At 55.7% G+C, this 19,624-nt stretch overlaps 1 protein-coding gene across 12 annotated transcripts in view; it reads left to right on the forward strand.

The window, feature by feature from the left end:
• The window catches only part of IQSEC1 (IQ motif and Sec7 domain ArfGEF 1), a 397,406-nt gene extending 380,476 nt beyond the window's left edge, over window positions 1–16,930 (forward strand). For 8 of the 12 annotated variants that reach the window (XM_054480326.1, XM_054480331.1, XM_054480328.1 and 5 more), the window contains 6 exons: window positions 1,334–1,459; window positions 2,988–3,087; window positions 5,365–5,526; window positions 6,255–6,431; window positions 11,959–12,008; window positions 13,268–16,930. In XM_054480326.1, coding sequence (XP_054336301.1) covers window positions 1,334–1,459; window positions 2,988–3,087; window positions 5,365–5,526; window positions 6,255–6,431; window positions 11,959–12,008; window positions 13,268–13,810 — 1,158 coding nt within the window. In that variant the 3' untranslated portion in view covers window positions 13,811–16,930. The remainder of the gene's footprint in view (window positions 1–1,333; window positions 1,460–2,987; window positions 3,088–5,364; window positions 5,527–6,254; window positions 6,432–11,958; window positions 12,009–13,267) is intronic. The other 4 variants (XM_054480332.2, XM_054480335.1, XM_054480334.2 and 1 more) reach the window with 2 other exon arrangements.
• Window positions 16,931–19,624: the final 2,694 nt, after the last annotated feature.

The following is a 19,624-nucleotide window of genomic DNA, read 5'->3' on the forward strand; positions in this document are numbered from 1 at the left end:
GCTCCCTCTTGTCGACGCCCTGTTGAGCCCAGCCCCCAGACCCTGTGCCTGAAACAGACCCTGGTGTGTCCTCTGAGGCCCTGCCCTGTCCGCTACCCGGCCCTGCTCTGTCCCCCACATCCCATGCCCCAGGCTCTCCCCGTGCCTGCCTCCTCACCCCCAGGACCCGTCCTCTGCCATAGCTTTGTGGTGTGCCCACACGCCCCAGGACACATGCACACAGGGTGACCGGGCCGCTCGCCATGACCCTCCTTGTGGACTGGCCTTGTCCCTCAGTCCTGAAAGCAGCTCTGCATGCCCTTATCCTCCCCAGCTTCCCCTGCAAGAGACCAGGCCCCTCCCACCTCCAGCCCGTGCTCCCCGAACCCTCCCATCCTCTCTTCTTCACACCTTTGCAACCTGAGCACCCCAGGCTGGGCCACATTTTCCCCCCTCATCTTAACCCCCCGATGTGCCAAACTCAGGCAGCCCTGGCCTAGAGCGACCCTGACAGAGTCAAGCCCCTGGCCTCAGGACAGTGATCTCGGGGATCCCACCCCTTTGACCATCTCCCCCGTCCTGCATGAACCTGGGTACTCCCAGAGCCAGGCCCTGATGGCTCATCCCTCGCCCTGAGGCATTGGGCCTCAAGGGCAGCTGGAGCTATGACCATGTTGGGAGCTCGCGTGAGCTGTCAGGGGCACGTTCAGGGTAGATGTGGGGAGCGGAGGACGGGGCCAGGGCAAGTGCCACAGAGTGTTGGCTGCTGGCTCAGGATTTTGGAGAGTCTTTCAGGCATCAGGACCATAGGAATCTTTTATGGGGAAGCTTGGTAGGGTGGGAAAAGTCCTGGGGCCTGGAATTGGATCCTGGCTCTGCCACTTCCTGGTTTTGTCGTTACTTCTGTGCCTCAGTTTTTCCTCATCTAGAGTAGATTCTGTAAAGACTTTTGCAGGGCTGAGTGGCCTCATGTGTATGACCGGCACATTGTGGGGACTCAAAATGTGACTCGCTGTCTGACCAGAGGCTCCCAGGTGAACGTGATAGTTTAAGAAGCCTGATACCTGCCCAAAAGAATGGAAAAGAGGTCTCAGCAGAAGCAGGGGCACGCCCTAGTCCTTCAGGAGAGCAGAGATACGGGATTTTAAATAGTGGCTCCTGAGAACAGAGTACGGGAAACTGCCGTGAGCCAAAAGACACATCTGCTCTTCAATGTCTGTGAGGGAAGGCATTTTTGAACTCAAGGCCCACGTGCCGGGTTTGTAGCTTGAAGGGCTAGACTTCTCCACTGCGGCCCCCAGGGCTCCTAGAGGAGAGCTGGGCAGCCGTGGCAGGACAGCCTCTCCCCACACAGGTGCTCTCTCTGCCCCACCGTCGGTTGGTCTGTTACTGCCGGCTCTTTGAGGTTCCAGACCCAAACAAGCCCCAGAAACTCGGACTACACCAGCGAGAAATCTTCCTGTTCAACGACCTCCTGGTGGTATGTGGCTCACCCACAAGGCATCATAGCAGGGACCTCAAACCTGAGCCCAGGGTCCACGTCTGGCTGTCTGCATGGGGAAGATGTGCGTGCATGTGGGGGTGCAAAAGGGAGGGTTTGCCTGGTGTCTTTCACAATGCACGTGGAGACAGACTTCATTGGCTCATGCATAGGTCCAGAGGGGGATCTTTGGCTTTAGTACCAGCTGTTTCCAGAGCCTCTGCCAACGTCAGCAGCACTCCTGTGTGCTGTCTGCACCTGTACCTTGTGTGACGCTTCCTCGGGCAGGCCCCTTCCTCAGACAGGCTCTGTCCAGGAAGGGGAAGGTGGCCCCAGCAGCTCCAGACCTGATCCTGTCTGCTGAGCAACTGTAGAATCCTCTTCCTGGACTGAGCAGAGGTTGCAGAGTTAGCCCTTGTCGCTGCACATCCCTCCCTAAGCCTCTCCAGGCCAGGCAGGTGCAGTGCTTTCTGATTGGCTAGGCCTAGGTCCCAAGCCCCACCTCCTGGAGCCCTGAGCTGGTCCTTGCAAGACCTATGGACTGAAGGAAACAAGGGCTGGAGGTTTCCCCAAAAGGAAACTGGGGAGCTTTTGCCAGAAAAAAAGGTGGCATGAATGGTAGCCAGACGGGGGCGGAAGTGCCCACTGCAGAGAGAAGGGAGAGCTTGTCCTTTGCATTTCTGTACCCCTGCATGCCACGGGCTTTCTTGCCAAAGATGCCCATGTTCTTGATTGGGTATGAGGACTGGCTACCCCTCTCTGACCACTGATGTTGAAATCAGACATGTAGGTTCAAATCCTTTATGAAGAACTCCTGACCTTGAGCGAATCCCTTCACATCTCTGAGCCTCAGTTTCCTCCTCTGTAAGATGAATCTCTCAGAAGGTGGCAGGGGTCCAGTGAGATCCTGGACGTAAGACCTTACATGGTGCCTGGCATGCCCTGGAGACCGGGGAGATGAGAGCTCCCCTGTCCCCTCCCAGCCCAGCCTTTGGCTGCCACACTGGAAAGTTCCTTTCCTACTGTAGACCAGAATAGCAGCCAAGGACCATGGCGGGCCAGTAGGGATTCAGGGATCACGTTGCTAGCCCAGGGGCCAGTCTCCCTGCAGGCCATCACCAGGCATAGCTTCACACTCTGGTTGTTCCCGAGAGAGGAAGCCATGGCTTCTTATCAAGGTCAGCGCTGCTGAGCGCCACCTGTCCATTCCTGCCCCTCAAGGTGCCAAGCCCTGGGTGTGTACACCTCACCTGGCTGTGAGAAGGCACTTGAGGGGGCTCCGTGCTGTGAAGTCCCTATCGCCTCTGTGCCAGGTTGTGGGGCTTTGTTGCCAGCCAAGATGGCATCGGGGTTGCGGGGACAGGAACCGTTGTCCAAGTCTTGGAGTGGAAGCCCATGCCCTCCACCCACGTGGGCTTGTCCCTGTCCTCCTGACTTTGAACTCCAGGAGGGTTCTCTGACCAGAGGTCCCATATAGTCACTGCCCCCCGAGACACTGCAGCTCAGCTCTGTCTCTGGCTGCCTCCAGGTCACCAAGATCTTCCAGAAGAAGAAGAACTCGGTGACGTACAGCTTCCGACAGTCCTTCTCCTTGTATGGCATGCAGGTCCTGCTCTTCGAGAACCAGTGTAAGTTTGCCCCCAGGGCCTGCCTGGAAGAGCGCATGTCCCAGCTTATGCTCTTTCTCCTGGCTGCTTCGACGACAGAACCCTGGGGGGCTTTGACGCTCACCCCTGTTTTATCCCCAGAGAGCAGATTGCAGCTAGGAGCTCCGGTGAGCAGTAGGCACAGACCCTCAAGAGGCCCATCAGTCAGCTGAGCCTCATGTAATAACATTGGACAGACACTCAGTTTGCTTTTACTGGTACTTCGTTTCTTGCAGGTGATAAGATTTTTAAATTTATGGCAGAAATACATTTATTTAAATAAAATGTTGATAGAAAAACATTAAGTTATATAGGTGATATGCAAACATGGCCCAGAACACAGGTGACAGCAACCCACGAGTGTCTGCAGAAGTGAAGAACTGAGCCCCTCAGCCTGGGTCAGATCCCAGCTCTGGCTTAACTGCTGTGTGGCCTGGCTCTGCAACCCCTCTGGCCTCTGTTGCCTGGGTTGTAAAGTAGTGCCTGCCACAGGGCCCCCATCATAGCTGCCAGAACACAGTGCTTTGCAAGGGTTAATTGTGATGCCCTGCTGAAAGGCCCTGGGTGAGGCCTGGGGGCCTGGGAGTTTGGGAGGCTCACACCTGCAGCACCCCACTGGCTTCCATTTTACCTTGCTCCTTTCGCTCTCCACGGCTTCTCTTCCTCCTCCTTTGTCCCTTCCCTGTTAGAGGCTGAGCCAGTCCTCCTGGGCTGGGGAGCAGGAGGCCACCTGGAGTGTCCTAGGGAAAAAAGCTGAGTGTCCCTGCTTGAGCAGTAGGGGTCCCTTATCCTCTCAGAACTAGGTGTCACTGTCTGTCTAATCAGCCTTCCATCTGCAGGTTAGAACAGTGTCAGGGACCCGCAGCTGGACCATCCAAAACCACAGGCCTTGCGCCTGGATCTGGGGCTCTCTGTCCCCTTCTATCTTCAGTGGGACCAGGGACAGCCCGGCAAGAGACCCTGCACTCCCTGTATGCCCTGCTCCCCACGTGCCCAACAAGGGGCATGGCGTGCCTGCCCTGGCCGCCTCCCCACCTCCTGCCATTCCTGTCCCATCGCAGGCTGCAAGTCATGACTTGCCTTGGTCCCAGGGGAGGCCAGTGCCATCCCCACATTGTCCTGACCAGCAGTAGCCTGCTCTCTGAGATGGTGGCATTGACCCCTGCCCCCCAGGGCTGGGGTAGGAACTTAGTGAGATCCTGGCAGCAAAGCTCCCAGCAGGGGGCCAGGACCACTGTGGACCATCGGGGCAGAGGCTGCACCTGGATCATGTCTGCGGTCCCAGGGCTTGGCCTTAGATCCTGAGTGCCGGGTGCTGGCAAGAGCCAAGCCTGCAGCTTCTATAAGACATGCCGTCATTCCAGGGGTCTCAAACTGGCAGCCTGGGAGGCAGGCCCAGCTCAGTTATCTTTTATATGGTTTGCATATTTTTAAAAAATTTGCTGAGCCAGTCTCTACATCAAAATGTAGATATTTTGGGCCTCTCTGAAAATCAGAAGGTTTGGTGTCACTAGGCACATGTTCCCACGTGGCAGTAATGGGCTGCATATACATACATGTGCACACATATGCACACAGGAGCACTCTGCAGCTGCCCACAGGCCCACCTGGTCTGAGCCAAGGTGGGATTGGTGCTTGGTCCAAGAACCTTCAAACATCCAGTGGCTGATGCTCTGCCAGTGACTCCCGCTGCAGGAGCAGCACTGCCAGGAGACCAAAGCCCCAGGAACCCCGAGAGCCCGGAGGTAGCACCAGGCAGGTCTGGGCACAGGGTTCCTTGGCTGTGGAGTGCCCATAGTGCACCCCATGGGAGCTGTGGGCCACAGGCCATTCGGGAGAATATGGCGCTCACTGCTGTCCAGAACTGAGATGACTAGAGAAGACCCCCACCTGTCTCAGGACACAACCTCTGTCCTCCTCCAGGACTCGGCACCTGGCACAGTGCCCAAGGACCTGGAAGTCAGGGGCTTGTTCTCCACAACCTTAAAGTTAGGGAAGAATGACGGCCCCAGCAGCCTCCCCTGAGCTTGGCCACTTTTGTCCCTGAGTCACATGTGGAGCGACACAGACCATCTTTCCCAAGTCGGGAGATGAGGTTGCTCTGCACCCCTGCAGCCTGCCACTGCGGAGGCTGGACTCCCGGCCCTTATCCCAGGCTCCCGCACAACTCAGCCCTACCATTGTTTCCCGACCAGAGAGGAGACTGCAGAGAACACACTGAGACCCGTGGGCCTCCTCCCCTCTCCTTCCCTTTTGCAGACTATCCCAATGGCATCCGGCTCACCTCATCTGTCCCCGGAGCAGACATCAAAGTGTTAATAAACTTCAACGCCCCCAACCCTCAAGACCGGAAGAAATTCACCGATGACCTGCGGGAGTCCATTGCAGAAGTCCAAGAGATGGAGAAGCACAGGATAGAGTGTGAGTACCAGGCCTCATGGACAGAAGGCCGAGACTTGCCAGACACTGGCACTTGCCTCCCCACGTCAGGGCAGTGACTTCTGAGCCCACAGAGACAAGATGTCCCCCAGTCTTTTCTGGCCTTCCCTGTGACCACGTGATGGGGCAGTCTGTGTTCCCAGGCTGCAGGAGGCACAGAGGGAGTCCAATCCAGGACCCGCCCTACCTGTTGCCTGTCATATGTCCAACAAAAGACCCTGGCTCTCTGGTCACCCCGTGCACAAGAGCCCGCAGAGTTCCCAGCTGGCCTCTCTGCACCTCGTCGTCTTCTGCATCAGGCTCAACCGACTGATGGGTCACACAGCCAAGGCCATCCCTGGCTCCAGGTCTACTCCTTGGAGGCACATGGGACTCCCTACCGCTGCCCCCTCTGTGGAAGACCCTGGCTAATCTTTGCTCATCTCCCAGACCCAGGCAAGTCTGTGCCTCCCTGTCCACCCCCGAGCCTGGAAGGTGACTGTCCTTCCTGCAGGTCACAAGGCCCTCTGGTCTCTCTAGCTTCCCTCCTGGGATCTCCTTTCTGCTCTTTTGTCCAGGGTGGCCATCACACCCTCTTTCCCAGAAACAACCCTTCCCCATTCCAGGCAGATGGTGGCTCAGGACAGTGCTAGCTCCAAGCAGAAGGCCCCGTCTCCTGCCCACTCTAGGCTGTGCTCCTCTCACCAGGACCCTCACCCTCTCTGTTCCAGCGGAGCTCGAGAAGCAGAAAGGCGTCGTGCGGCCCAGCATGTCCCAGTGCTCCAGCCTCAAAAAGGAATCCGGCAATGGAACACTGAGCCGGGCCTGCCTGGACGACAGCTACGCCAGTGGTGAGGGCCTCAAGCGCAGTGCCCTCAGCAGCTCCCTGCGGGACCTCTCGGAAGCCGGTAAGAGCTTGGCCTAGAACCACCTTGCTAGCCCAACGCATGCAAGACCGAGGCAGGGCATCTGCATTCGGGGCATTTATCACGCGGGCCGGGGCCTGCGGCGAGGCCAGTGTGGCATTTCCCCTGACCTCCCGCAAAGCAGAGCAGCGTGTGACACACAGAAAGGGCGCCCCAAAAAGATGCAGGGAAACAGGACCCAATCGTCAAAAAGAAAGGCATTGCATATGAATTAGCTGGGGAAGTCACCCCCATTTTCCCTTTCTTCTTCCAGGGGTTTTATTTACTTGTTTATTGATTTGAGAAGTCGCTCTAGCCCGAGTGAGCCGGCGGCTGTGTCCCGTGCTCTCTGTGCGGTCGCGTCCCTGTGCTTCATGCTGATGAATGAACTTGCGCGGAACCCTCTAATCTGTCTGGCGCCCCCCTTGCCCACTGTCCCCGGTCTTGCTTTCCCTGCGGGGCCTCCTCTCCTGGGAAACCCGGGCCTCGTCCAGTCCAGAGGCCATTGAGCAGTGGCCAGGGCTGGCTTCGGGGTCCGGGAAAGCCCTGGTGGGAACTGTGATGTTGTGGTTCTTTGTTTCTGTGTGTGTTTAATTTGCTGCCAGCTGTTTAACCCCCAAGCAAGCAGCACCCCTGAAACTGCCTACATTCCTGGGGGTGGGGCACCGGGAGCAGCAAGGCTCAGGGGCTTTTGCCAGCAGCCGTGGCCCTGGCTGTCCCTCGTGGGCAGGAGAGACAAGAGGCACGGGCCGACCGGTGGGTGCCGGCTCATGCCGCTGCAGCCTGTGTTGCTGCTCAAGGAGTGTACGGGAGGGTATCATAGCCGCCCTCGGCCGAACAGTCTGTCCACCAGTCAGTGAGCTTCTCCTGGGAGGGGCCCCGGGGAGTGCCTGGGGCTGCAGTGGCCCAGCTTGTCCCTGGCAGGTCTGCCCCAGGAGCCTGGTGTGCCTGTTTTGGGAAGACCCCCCTCCTGGGGTTGCCTGCCCCACCTGCCCTGCCTCAGGACTCCCTTCCGCACCTGCCCGTCAGCAGCCTTGCCTCCCCTCAGCTTAGTCCCTCTCAGGCCCTCTGGACTCTGCCCTTTTTTTAAGTTGGATTTTTTCCTTTGTTTTCGTTTTGTCATTATTATTATTATTTGCCATAGTAAAAAAATCAGAAATTCATTGCCAGTTGCCAGCATGAGGGTTGAACCCAGGGCTTCTCAACCTCGGCTTGATTGACATTTTGGGCCAAGTGACTGCTTGCTGGGGGACCGTCCCGGGCTTGGCAAGATGTTTACACGCATTCCTGGCCTCTACTACTGGTTGCCAGTAATATCTTCCCTGTCGTGATAGTCACTGATGTCTCCAGAAATTGCCAGGTGTCCCCTGGGGGACGGAATCATCCCTGGTTGAGAACCACTGGTTTTCCCAGTGGCCTTGTGAAACACAGCTAAATGTCACTGGACTGCTTTGGGCCTCTGCAGGCTGTGAGCCAGAGCCTCCGTTTGAGTTTGTGCAGTGCGGCAGGCCCTGCCCTCTCCCTCCCCTTAGCCCCTCTCAGGCAGCAGCAGTTCTGCCAGAACCGAGGCCCTTGAGCCCCATCCACCCCAGGGCCCAGCGGTCAGGACATCAGCTGTCCACCCTCTGCCAGAGCTTGGGGGTTGGACAGCCACGTGCCGGGCCCACGTTCGTGTGAGGGGTGGGCCCAGGGCCAGCTGCTTTCATGTAGTGTGATGATTGCTGTTGTCATTTGGGAATTCTGAGCTCAGAAGGACAATAGGGACTGAGACCCCGCCCTGGGCCTGCCATTGAAACAAAAGGAGGAACAGATCTCAGGGACCCCCCTCCCCGTACCCAGAAAGGTTTAGGCGTGAAGTGAGGTGGGGTTTGAGTCCAGGCAGCTGCCGAGGCCCCAGGCTGGGGAGAGGCCACCTGTGATCTCCCATTGGGACAGGCGGGTGCTGGCAGCCTTCCTGGGGAGGGGCAGGGCTGGCAGCAGGAGAGGTCAGATGTGCTCTGGACCAGATGGGGGCTGCAAGCTCCCCAGCAGCAGTACGGCCCCACCTCACCACGGCCCTCACAGCACTGAGCCTGAAACACCACGATGAGCTTGTGGAAGAGGTGAGCCCACGGGACAGTGTCCCCTTCCATGTTTGACACGTCACTGCTCCTGGAGCAGGAGACCCTGAGAGCAGCCGTCCCAGGTCTGCACATCCATCCAAGGGAGAACATACCACAGACATGAAGCCAGGGGACTGATGAAGTGGCCGTAGATGGTGCCTGAAGGAACCCATCCTCAGGAGCCTGCAGAAGCCTGTCGTGCCAAGAGTTAGAGAGAAGGGGGCTGGCACCGGCCCCACTGCAGTGCATTGCCTGGTGTCTCAGCCCTGGTCTTCCTTGGGCTAAGACTCCCCACCTGGTGCTCATTCCAGTGGCACAAGAGCCCTGCTGACCCAAGACCAAGGACCCAGCAAGGACTGTGGAAACAGGGATCAGCCAAGTGGTGATGGACACTGACCCGTGGCCCCCAGCGGCCCTCCTGCCCCTCCCTGGCCAAGCTGCCCAGCTCTGAGTCTTTACAGAGAGGACCTGCCTGCAGCAGTCTCCATGTCCTGTTACAGGGGAGCAGTGACAGGCACCCGTGGTGGGTGGACAGAGCAGCGCCCCTGCCACGTGTGAAGCGGGCCAGGGCCCAGAGAGGGTGGTGCTTCCTCTTGCCCTGGCCACATCCCTCCCCACCATGTCAGGCCCAGCAGAGAACACGGTGCAGCACGCAGATGCCAGAATCAGACAGCCTGAGCTCATCCCCCACCTCCGCCTGCCCTCTCTAGCTGTCAGACCCTGTGGGCCCGTTTCCCCAGCTGCAGCGAAGGAGTCGATGCATGGAAAGCCTTTCAGGCATGCCTGGCTCAGGCGGTGCCGGCTGAGTGTGCATAGCCATCATTTCTGTTGTGGTCACTGACACTGAGCAAGGCCACCAGCCCGGCCACAGCGTTGTTGAGGGTCACAGGATGAGGATCCTGGGTGGGCAGGAGAGCACTGCCACGTGACGCCCTGCCCTGACTCTGAGGAAGTGAAAAAGTTGTGAAGAACCTTCCTGGGAGCCCTTCAAGAAAAATGGTTCCAAGTCCCTCCAGGCTCTGCCCAGGGCTGGCTTGGCCTGATCAGCACGTGTGTGGTGGGAGCCACTATTCTGGCCTGCCTGCCTTCATCAGCCGGTGAACCGGGGCAGGTGTGGGAGGCGGCGTACGCATGGAATATCTGCATGGCTGGCTGTGGGCAGTTATGGTTGTGGGTGTACCTGTGAGCACAGGGCTCTAGGACTCAGCACAGAGGGAGCCCTGGGGTCACCCTGCATCTCTTGCTGACCTGAGACATTGAGAAAGTAGATTGTAAGACACTCAGCGTCACTCCGAAACAGCCAAGTGATGAACTCCTAAGTGTTCACCCACGTTGGGCAGGGTAAGGAGGGTCGTGTTCAACTCCAGGTGGGGACACTGTGTGGACCCCCAACCCCAGCCTTCAGGCCTGGCCCCAGGTCCTGTCAGAAGCTATAGGCCAGCCAGAAGGAGTTGCCGGATACAGACAGGGGAGGCCATCTCCCCTCTGGCCCTGGTTTTTAGTCAGCCAGAGGAGTCCCAGGCATTAGGGGTAGGTTAGAGAGCTGATTTGAAAACCCTAGAGATAGTGGCGCTCTGTCTCTCCACATTTCCACATGGCGCCACAATGTCCTGAGTGTCTCATGGCTGTGGCCACCCAAGAGGGGGGTGGAGGAGGGAGGCCGTGTCCTGGGAGGCTGGACTCAACTCTGCTCCACGTCCCTGGACCACTATGTTGGGCAGGAAGGGAAGAAAGGTCAGCCCTTCTTCCCACACTGGCTGAAAAATGAGGAAATATGAGCCTCCTCTTGCTTCTGGCTGAGAATTAGGGCCAAGGTCCTACTTGGCTGTCCTAGTCTTCAGCAACTGGTGTTGAGCCCTCTTGCCCTGATGTGCTGTGTGGCCCTTTCCCAATAGTGGTCTCTGAGGGCCACATCACACAAGCAAGAACCACCCAAAGCCCTTTGCTGACCCCAACTCCCACCTGGACCTCTGGTTTGGGGTCAGCAGGCAAGGCAGAGGGACTGGACTCCCCTGAGTCTGTGCTGTGATGCCCAAGCCGAAGCCATGCCAAGGCACAGCCCAGCACACTCAGATGGCACGGGGAGGCTCGAAGCCCACGGCACTTCCTCCACCTGTCACTGGCTGGTGGCCTTGGGCTAGCTGGGAGGTGCAGTAGCTTTCCTAGAGGCTGGGGACGGGGCACAGTGGGGAGGCCCAGCAGTTGCTTCCTTCTTCCAGGCTCCTGGGCCCAACCCAGCCTAGGGTCCAGCTGTGAAGGCTGCGTGGCCAAGTTATCCAGCCTTAGAGGCAGTCGGGTGAGCAGGTCTGGGTGTGAACCCTGCTGCCTGTGAGAAGTGGACCTCAGCATCCCCCTCTGATATGGACACAGTGGCGCCCATAGGGTTACGTCCAGCGCGGTGCTCAATACATGGTGATGCTGCCCAGATGGAAGCTTCTAGAGTTTCAAGTGGGGAGGGCTGTTTCTCCCTCTCTCTTCCCATCCCCACTCCCAGAGAGTGGCCAGAGCCCAGGCCCCTAAGGCTGGGCCCCTGTCATGCTCCAGGCTTGGTGTTCCTCAAAAATTCATGGAGAGGTCCTCAGGAGGGACGGTGGAGGCTGGGCGGGGCCAGGCTGGGCCTGGGCCCTAGGCACCCAGAGCCAAGAGAAAGACCCGGCTTTGCTCTGACGGACCCTGCACGCTGAGTACCTACTGTGTGCCCTGCGCTGAGGCGTGACGAAGATGCTGGCAGAGACCTCCGGGCTTAGGGAAGGCTTTGTGGCCCCTTTGGGGGGTGGTGCCAAGCAGAGGAATCCCAAGCTGGAAGGCGGTTTCCGGCAGCCCCCAACCCTGTCTCCTGCCCCTGACCAGGGCACTGCACAAACCAAAACTGAGCTGCGAGCAGCCGGGAGGAAGTGGGGATGTGAAGTTGTTTCCTCTTCACCCTCAGTGCTCGTCCTGCCAAGGAGATGGGGGCATATATGTGTGTGCGCGGATATACACATATATACGGCAGTCACTGAAGGTGGGCATGCAGGACCTGCCATGCTGTTTGCGGCTATGTGGAAGCTGTCCCTCACCCCTCCCCATTCACCCGAGTCAGGGGTGAACACACGAGTTGGGGGCGTCGGGCCCACCTGTACATATGCCTCAGTCTCAGCCCCAGGGTCCCTCTCAACAGACTCCTGGTCCAGGAGGAGTATAAAATTGGGGCTTTTTTTTGCTTTTTGAAAACTTTATTTTTAAAATTCATTCCTGCACTGCTGCTGGCTTCCCCACTGAGCCCCTCCTCCGACCCCTCACACCTGGCTCCTGTGGGCAGGTGGGCCCGGCACCTGTGCCTGCTCCCAGCAGGGGTACAGGCTCCGTGGCAGCAGCGTGGCGTCAGGCAGGCAGTGCCCCCAGCCTCATGTCCGCGTCTAACTTCTGGTATTGCATGTTCTGGGCAGGGAAGCGAGGGCGTCGCAGCAGTGCGGGATCGCTAGAGAGCAATGTGGAAGTAAGTAGGAAGCGCCTCTGTCCAGCTGGCTGTCCTGTGTCGCCTTCCCCAGTCCTCGGTTCATATCTGTTGTCCTGGTTTTTTTTGTTGTTGTTTTTTCTGGGTTTTTTTGTTTCTTTTTTTTGTTTTTTTTTTTTGCTCTTCCTTCCCCTACTGCACAGAGACGCAGACACCCACTCCCTGCCCCCTGCCTGCCTGGGACCCTGTGCATGTCAGCTTCTCCTCTGTGCCTAGAAACATCCATGCCTGTCACCGCTTGTTTTGGACTGAACAGTGGAGGTGTTTCTGGATTTTGTGTTTTGATTTCTGCTTAACCCCATCACCCTGTGGTCCCTGAGCATGGTTGACCATCCCCAGCTTCCAGCACCCCCGCCCGGGCCACCTGGCTCCCACTCACCCTCCACACTTGCTGTTGGATGTTTTTGCTGAACCCTTGACTTCCACGCCCGCCCATCCTCATCGCTTTCTTCTTGGAGTTTGATTGCTGTGTGTCTGTGGCAGGACACCATGGAATTGCTTAGCTTGTGGGAGGAGGAGTGTCTTGAGAGAAAGAGATTCAGTGTGGATTTCATGATATTTCACTCATCCTCCGGCCATCTCTGTATTACTGTTCACATCTCTACCTCAGCTTGCAGATCTTTTTCTGTTACCTTCTTTTTCCTTGTTTGGTTTGCAGTAGGCAGCTGCAGTGAAATGCCTAGGCAGCCCATTCTCCCAGAGGACAAGGTTTCTGAGCCCCACCTGTCCCTGTCACTACCTCCCCCGAGACCTCAGGACCCACATGGGCGGAGCACATGCCCTCAGCCCTGTTGAGCAGTCCCAGGAGAGCTGAGGGCCCTGTTTTCAGTAGGAGCAAGGCTCCTCCTCCAGGCACATCAGCCCCTCTGCACTCGCCACACACAGCGCACAGACACCCCAAACTAGGGGTTCCAATTTGAAACCTTAGGCTGCTGCCAGGGCCAAAGTGCTTGTCAGAACAAGACCGGAAGTCCTACTTCTGCTGCAGCGGTCAGAGAGGCGGGCCCCTCCCCTGCCTTCACTCCCCACTTTGGTCAAGGCCAGTAACCCCCAGCTGCCCTGCACTGTAGTGAGAGGAGGTGGGGCCCAGTCCAGCCTCACTCAGCCCCACCCTCTGGCCAGTGAGTTGAACTAAAGCTTAGTAGTCAGTGGGTGAATTTTTACATTTAAAAAAAAAAAATCATTCTGACCTAAGTGCTTGAAGATCTTTTAATTTTTATTTCTATGAATTTCCTTTTTAGGGGTCCATCATTAGCAGTCCTCACATGCGCCGGAGAGCTACATCAACACGAGAGTGTCCATCTCGCCCACACCAGACTATGCCCAACTCATCTTCCCTCCTGGGCTCCTTATTCGGGAGCAAGAGAGGGAAGCCCCCTCCCCAGGCCCACCTGCCCTCAGCCCCAGCCCCGCCACCCCCCCACCCACCGGTGGTCCTGCCTCACCTGCAGCACTCTGTGGCTGGCCACCACCTGGGGCCCCCAGAGGGGCTGCCGCAGGCCCCCGTGCACGGGCATCACACCCAGTACTGCCACATGCAGCAGAACCCTCCCCCGTACCACCACCACCACCACCACCACCCACCCCAGCACATCCAGCACGCACACCAGTACCACCATGGCCCCCACGGGGGCCACCCAGCCTACGGGGCCCACGCCCACGGCCATCCACCGCTGTCCTCGGCCCACGTGGGGCACACAGCGCACCACCATGGGCAGCCCCCTGCCCCACCGCCCCCCACCAGCAGCAAGGCCAAACCCAGCGGCATCAGCACAATTGTGTAGACGGCCTGGGCAGGGGTCCCAGGCTCCCTGAAACAGCTGCACACCACACAGGGCACGCCCGGGGGTCGCCAGCCGCACACCAAACCCGGGGCGCTTCTGTTGTCATCTCTCCCCTCTGCCCCTCATGGCCCAACCGGAGCCCCAGGAGCCCACAGGGCTGGTGTTGTGTGGAACAAAGGCCCAGATTTCATTTATTGTTGGCACCCTGGGCTCCGCTCACCTCAGTCTGAGGGATGGGTGGGCCTCAGACACCATCAGCCTTGAAACGGTGCCGCCAGCCAAGTAGATGTTGAACTGCCTCCCCCACTCCAGCTCTCAGCTCCCTGTGCCCTAATTTACATGCACATGAAAACCCAACCTAGAAAACGAAGAAATGAGATACAAAAACAGAGACAAAACAAACCCCAAAACTTGCTGCATTATTGCTCTTTTATTGACAATGGGCAAAAAATTAAGTAGACCTGATATGGTTGATGAAAATACGTAAGTAAACTTTATATAATATAAATATATAAATATATAAATATATATATATATATACTGTATAGGTAGTACTTGTGTGTGAAAGGCAGGCATTTCAGTCCACAACGTTAGCAATACCCACCTTCCAAGGAGCTCCACTTACCTAATAGGAAGACAGTACCTTAGCTGGGTGTGTGAGACAATAGACCAAACCCTAAATGCTAGAAACAAATTCAGATACTTCATATTTTCATACAAAGAAGTCCCTCTAGGACTGGCTAAAATCTTTACACAATCATTACTAACTGTGCCAAGTAACATAGCATCTAACTGTTTAAAAAGTCCAGTATTGCTTTGTATAAATCCTTATTTTATTAACAGAATACTATCATAGTCAGTATTATAATGCTGTTATTTCAGGTAAGCAAATAGCTAAACTGCAGTACACTCTACAGTAGCAACTCAGGACAGCTGGTTACGAGCTGGTTGTCTTAGGACATTGGTTACACAGATTCTTAGACACTTTAATGGCTGCGATAACTGTGAATCTCCATGATCCATGTTTCTTTTATGCGCATATGATTTAATGCACACTCATTCAGAGTCCTCCGAGAGGGGCACCCATACACGGCAGAAGTGTTCATCTCCAACATGAAAGTGACCAGCTCTCATCCTCGTCTCCCCAACACCATAACTTCCTCATCCCGCCTCCAACCCACACCAGGCTGAAGCCCTCAGAGAGTGTTTTCATCAGGAACCACTCTCGAACCTGAAGGTTGACTTTAGCGTTTAGCAACCCAGGGCAGTGTGTGTGTTTCCTGTTTTGTTTTCTGAGTGGTAGCAGTGATCATCGTAATTCCATGTAGCCATGTGCTAGCAGAACCCCTGTGTCATCACCGTGGCCCGTGTGACCCCAGCCGACGAGTGCCCGGCGGAGCCCCCGCTGCCTTCCCATGGTCCAGTGAGCTGCCAGGGCATCACATGACTCTCAGCTGTGCTCTTGTCGCTTCTGTGTTGTGGTGACACCATGCGCTCCCCGGGGCCAGACCTGCACGCAGCGGGTCTGTGCCCAAGTCACCCACGGGCCATACTTTGTAGTTTCAGCCTTTCGAGCCACTGCAGCCGTCAGTGCTGTGCTCCTAAGCCATGGGACCCGAGGACTGCCCCCCGGCGCCTGCCCAGGCAGAGGCCCTTTCAGAAAGGGCGAAGCTCACGCCTGACTCTGCGGGCCGTGGGGCCGCGTGCTCAGTGGACAGCGTGGTGAGCCGTGGCCAGATGGCAGGAGGAGAGGGGAGCCCCCCCCCTGGCTGTGTGTCACCTTGGCTGGCTGGCTGGCCAGGGTTTTGCCGATGTCCCTCCTCACATCCCTCCCCTCGGTCATATCATTGAGATCACCGTACCAGCAAATCTGCAAACCAAGCACTTTGTTAATCTCCACAGAGAGCAAATACAGCAATCTAGTTTAGCCTTTTTAGAAATGTGACTTTAACCTGCCCACCTGTGTCCTCCCATTGGCGTGGCACTTCTTTCTTTGGTGTCTGCTCAGAAAGAAACAGCATGGGAGCATGTGATTGGGTCCAGGCTGGGCTGTCGGGGAAGCGCCCTGGTGTCCCCGACTCAATTCTTGGGTCTTTTTTAAAAGCCAGGCTCCCCAAAGCACTCTTTGTCTCACAATTTTGAGGAGGTTGTTCTGACCTGGAAGCGTTAAACTGCTGCATGTCATCTGGCGTCAGCTGTGAGGCTGCGCTCTGTGTATTGTGCATTTGCAAAATGTATTGGTGTGACTGTAAACACATCGTTGAAGTAAAGCGATCACATATTGAGTATGTCAGCTTTTCTCACCCTCTTCTGTGCTGAGAGGAGAGGCTAACTGTAACCTTTAGGTTGTTCCAGAAAAGATTCAGGCCGTTTGGCACAGAATTGTTCTTTCTGAAGGGTAGCACCAATGAATAGGAACAAACAGTAAAACCCCAGGAGGGGCTTTCAGGAAACTCTCCCTCTCCATCGCCATCCTGCAAGCTCCACAGCCTCGGGCTGCCAACCTCTGGCACCGTCCTCGGTGTGTCCTGGAGCTGTGCTGGGCAGCAGGCCTGGGCCTTCATAAGGAGCTGCTGGAACCCACTGAGCCCCTCCCAGGGTTTCCAGCCGCACTCAGTGTGTTCCTTCAGGCTAGTGAGGTTTCATCCTGTTTTATTTGCAAGCTTATCAAAAGTTTGTGGAAGACACATTGTTGGGTTCCAGGGGCTGGAGTCATGCTGCCCACATCTTGTTTGGGAAGCAAAAGCTCCCAGTGAGCTGGTATACCCGTGTGTCTTTCATGGGACTGTCCCTTTTAGATCCCCACCTGTCACAGCCATAGCTTCGGGGTCCTGTCATCACATCCCCCGGGAGGGGAGGCAGGAGGAGGCCAAGGGCCCTAGGATGTCTGCCTGGTCCTTTCTCACTGTGAGGATGCCTTTGGCACACCTTTCTCAAGTCACACAAATTATTGCAGTTACATAATTGCTGACAGGAGCAGGAGATGCTGAGGGAAACAGCTGGCAATGTGACAGAAGTCTTTTCTGGGACAACAATCAAATCATGTATTTGTATTTTTTTAAGTTTACCAATGAATTGTACAACAATGTAAAAATAAAGTTCATCCTAATATGATGTGCACATCTTGCTTAAAAATGTCTTCAGCATCCAGTGCAGAGTGATCTTTCCCTCACACACTGCATGCGGCAGGAGCCTCTTTGTTTTTCTTAATGAGCTGAAAAGACAGCAGATGTTCACAGCTGATGCTGGGTGTTGACTCAGCTCCACGGGAAGCTCTGTGCCCGCAGGTAAGCACGCACAGTCTTACAGTTCTCCTTGTAAAATATCATCACCCTTCCTGCCTGAGAAACGAGTGCATTTGTATTTTATTTAACAACAATAGTCAAGGCAGCATTGCAACACTGAGCAGGGTGAGGTGGGGGTGCTGAGCACAGGACAAGGGGGAGGAGGCCTGCCCTCCATTCAGACGCATCTGCATCGCCCTTCTGTGTGCAGTCACATTGAGACTGCACACAGCATGCGTCTCCTCTTGGGAGATATCTTTTGCCGCCGAGTTGTTTTAAGCAATTAGAATCAGGTCCTGAATCCCCAGACTGTTCAGAGACTTCAAGGGACACCTCCCTCACAAGAAGCCTGGCACCCCCACTGTGTACTTTTGGGAGGAAAGGAGTGCGTTTGTTTTCATCTGCATTCTGTTTGTCAGTGGTAACAGACTCTATCAATGTAAAACCATGGTTGTGATCATGTGGGGAAATCAAATAAATCTTTGAAACTCTCAGATTCTCACTTTTTCTGAAAAGTCCAGAAGTTGCCCTGTTGGCCAGACCCAGATCTCCAGCTGATGAGTTTCCCTGTTCCTTGTCGTGACTCTGCGCACTCACTTTCCTTGAAGACATTGGACTGACTTGACTTTGAGGACACTGATACAAAATTTAAAATAAAGGGACACATCACAACCAATAGAAGGTTTCAAAGGTATTTATAACTTCTAGCAACTTTCAACAAGTGATGGTCCTTTCACGGAGTTAGAGGGAATGAATTCTATTAAGCATTGAGGTACACTCGTTATGACTTAGGGAAAAACAAAATACCCAGTGGCCCGGTCCCCAGTAAAGATGGATGACGACATGAGGTCAGAGCAGCCTGCGTTTCCATGTTGGCTAATGTCATGTGCAAAAGCCAAGATGGTAAAGTCATTCTCCTGGAAGGAAGAGGCCTGTGAGTGAGGATGTAATTGGCTTCTACGATTTCTCCTTTCCTGGCCAAACATAATTCCTGAGAACACCACTTTAAAGTTTCAGTGCATGGGATAAAATGAACTGGCAGATCTAACTAGTGGAAACCAAAAAAGTTAACTTTGGTGACCAAAATGAGCTCTGGCCCTCCCTCCATACAGCACATTCTGATTGAAAGATGTTCTCACATGGGCCCCCTCTTCCAGTCTCATTCATAGCCGCTACCGGCTCATCCAGACGGAAACCAGCCATTTCAGTGCACACACACAAGTGCCTTACACAATGCCTGTTTCTGCAACTGGGAGTCCATCCCTTTTACAGATTATTCAGGGGCCCTTCAAGAGAAGCTAGGTACAAAAATTCCCTGTAATACCCGGTTCTGCCTCAGTTTGATTTTTATGATGCAGATCTATAGCCCAAGAGCTGCTGGAGGTAGGTGAGCTAGGCCAGGGCTCCGAGGTGGTGATATTCTGGGGATTGTGTTTGTCTCCCCGTGCCCTGAGATTGTGAGCTGCATGATCCGCCTGTGTGTGTCCACCAGTGACAGCCCCAGGACTGGGCTTGTCGGCATGCATCTATCTGAAAATGAATGGATGGTTGGAAGAGGCAGGGGTTCAGGTCACACCACCAGCAGCAGCTGGTCTTTGAGAGTACCAATCATTGACATAATTTAAAAATGTATGGAAACCAGTTTGCTCATCCACCCCACTTCCCTTGACACTGAGAAGTCTGGCTGGGAGACACCTGACTCAGACCTTGAGATCATGGTTCTTCCTCCTCGCTGGCTGCACATGACTCCTGTTGCCACCGAATCCCAGGAACATGTTTAGCTTCCCTGACCCCTTGGCAGCTGTGACTCTGTTCGTGCCTGCCTCCTTGAAATGCTGGTTCCCGGGCACCTCTGGGCCATGTGCCGTTTCTGCTCTCTGGAGACTCCTTCACAGTCTCCTGTGCAGGCCAGTCCTCCTCCACGGAGCTCGTGTGTGGCTTAGGTAAAGTCCAAACCCTTCTTCCTCCCTTTCCCCTCTCCTGAGGCACCCCTCGCACAAGCCCACGGTTTCAGTCCACCTTCTCCATGCCCCTTGGCTTCCACATGTCATCTCCAGCCCAGACCTCTACTCTGGGCACCCATGTCTCCTTGGTGTTTCTGACAGCCCAGCCCTGCAAGCCCTCATGACCATGTTCTTCATCGTATAGCCCCATGCAGCGGAAACCTGGTCCTCTTCTCTGTTCCCTGTCTTGGCAAATGACATCACCATTGACTTGTTTAAACCAGGACCTGGGGTTGCTCGTGACCTTCTCCCTGGTGTCCTGTCCATCTTTCCCCGAACTCTCTTGATTTGTGCCTCCTTCTTCTGGAATCCATCTGAGTCTCTTCACGTCTCACCCCACTGCAGGCCCTCATGTCTCTCTCCTGGACTAGAGCTCTCTGCCTTGGCACTGGCCTTCCTGGGGGGACCCCTGTCTATTCCCCACACGGGTCTTGCTCTGTTGCCAAAGCTGGAGTGTGGTGGTGCAATCATGGCTCACTGCAGCCCTGACCTCCTGTGATCCTCCCACCTCAGCCTCCTGAGTAGCT

This window comes from Pongo pygmaeus, chromosome 2 (genome assembly GCF_028885625.2).
Source record: "Pongo pygmaeus isolate AG05252 chromosome 2, NHGRI_mPonPyg2-v2.0_pri, whole genome shotgun sequence".
Taxonomy (NCBI): Eukaryota; Metazoa; Chordata; class Mammalia; order Primates; family Hominidae; genus Pongo; species Pongo pygmaeus.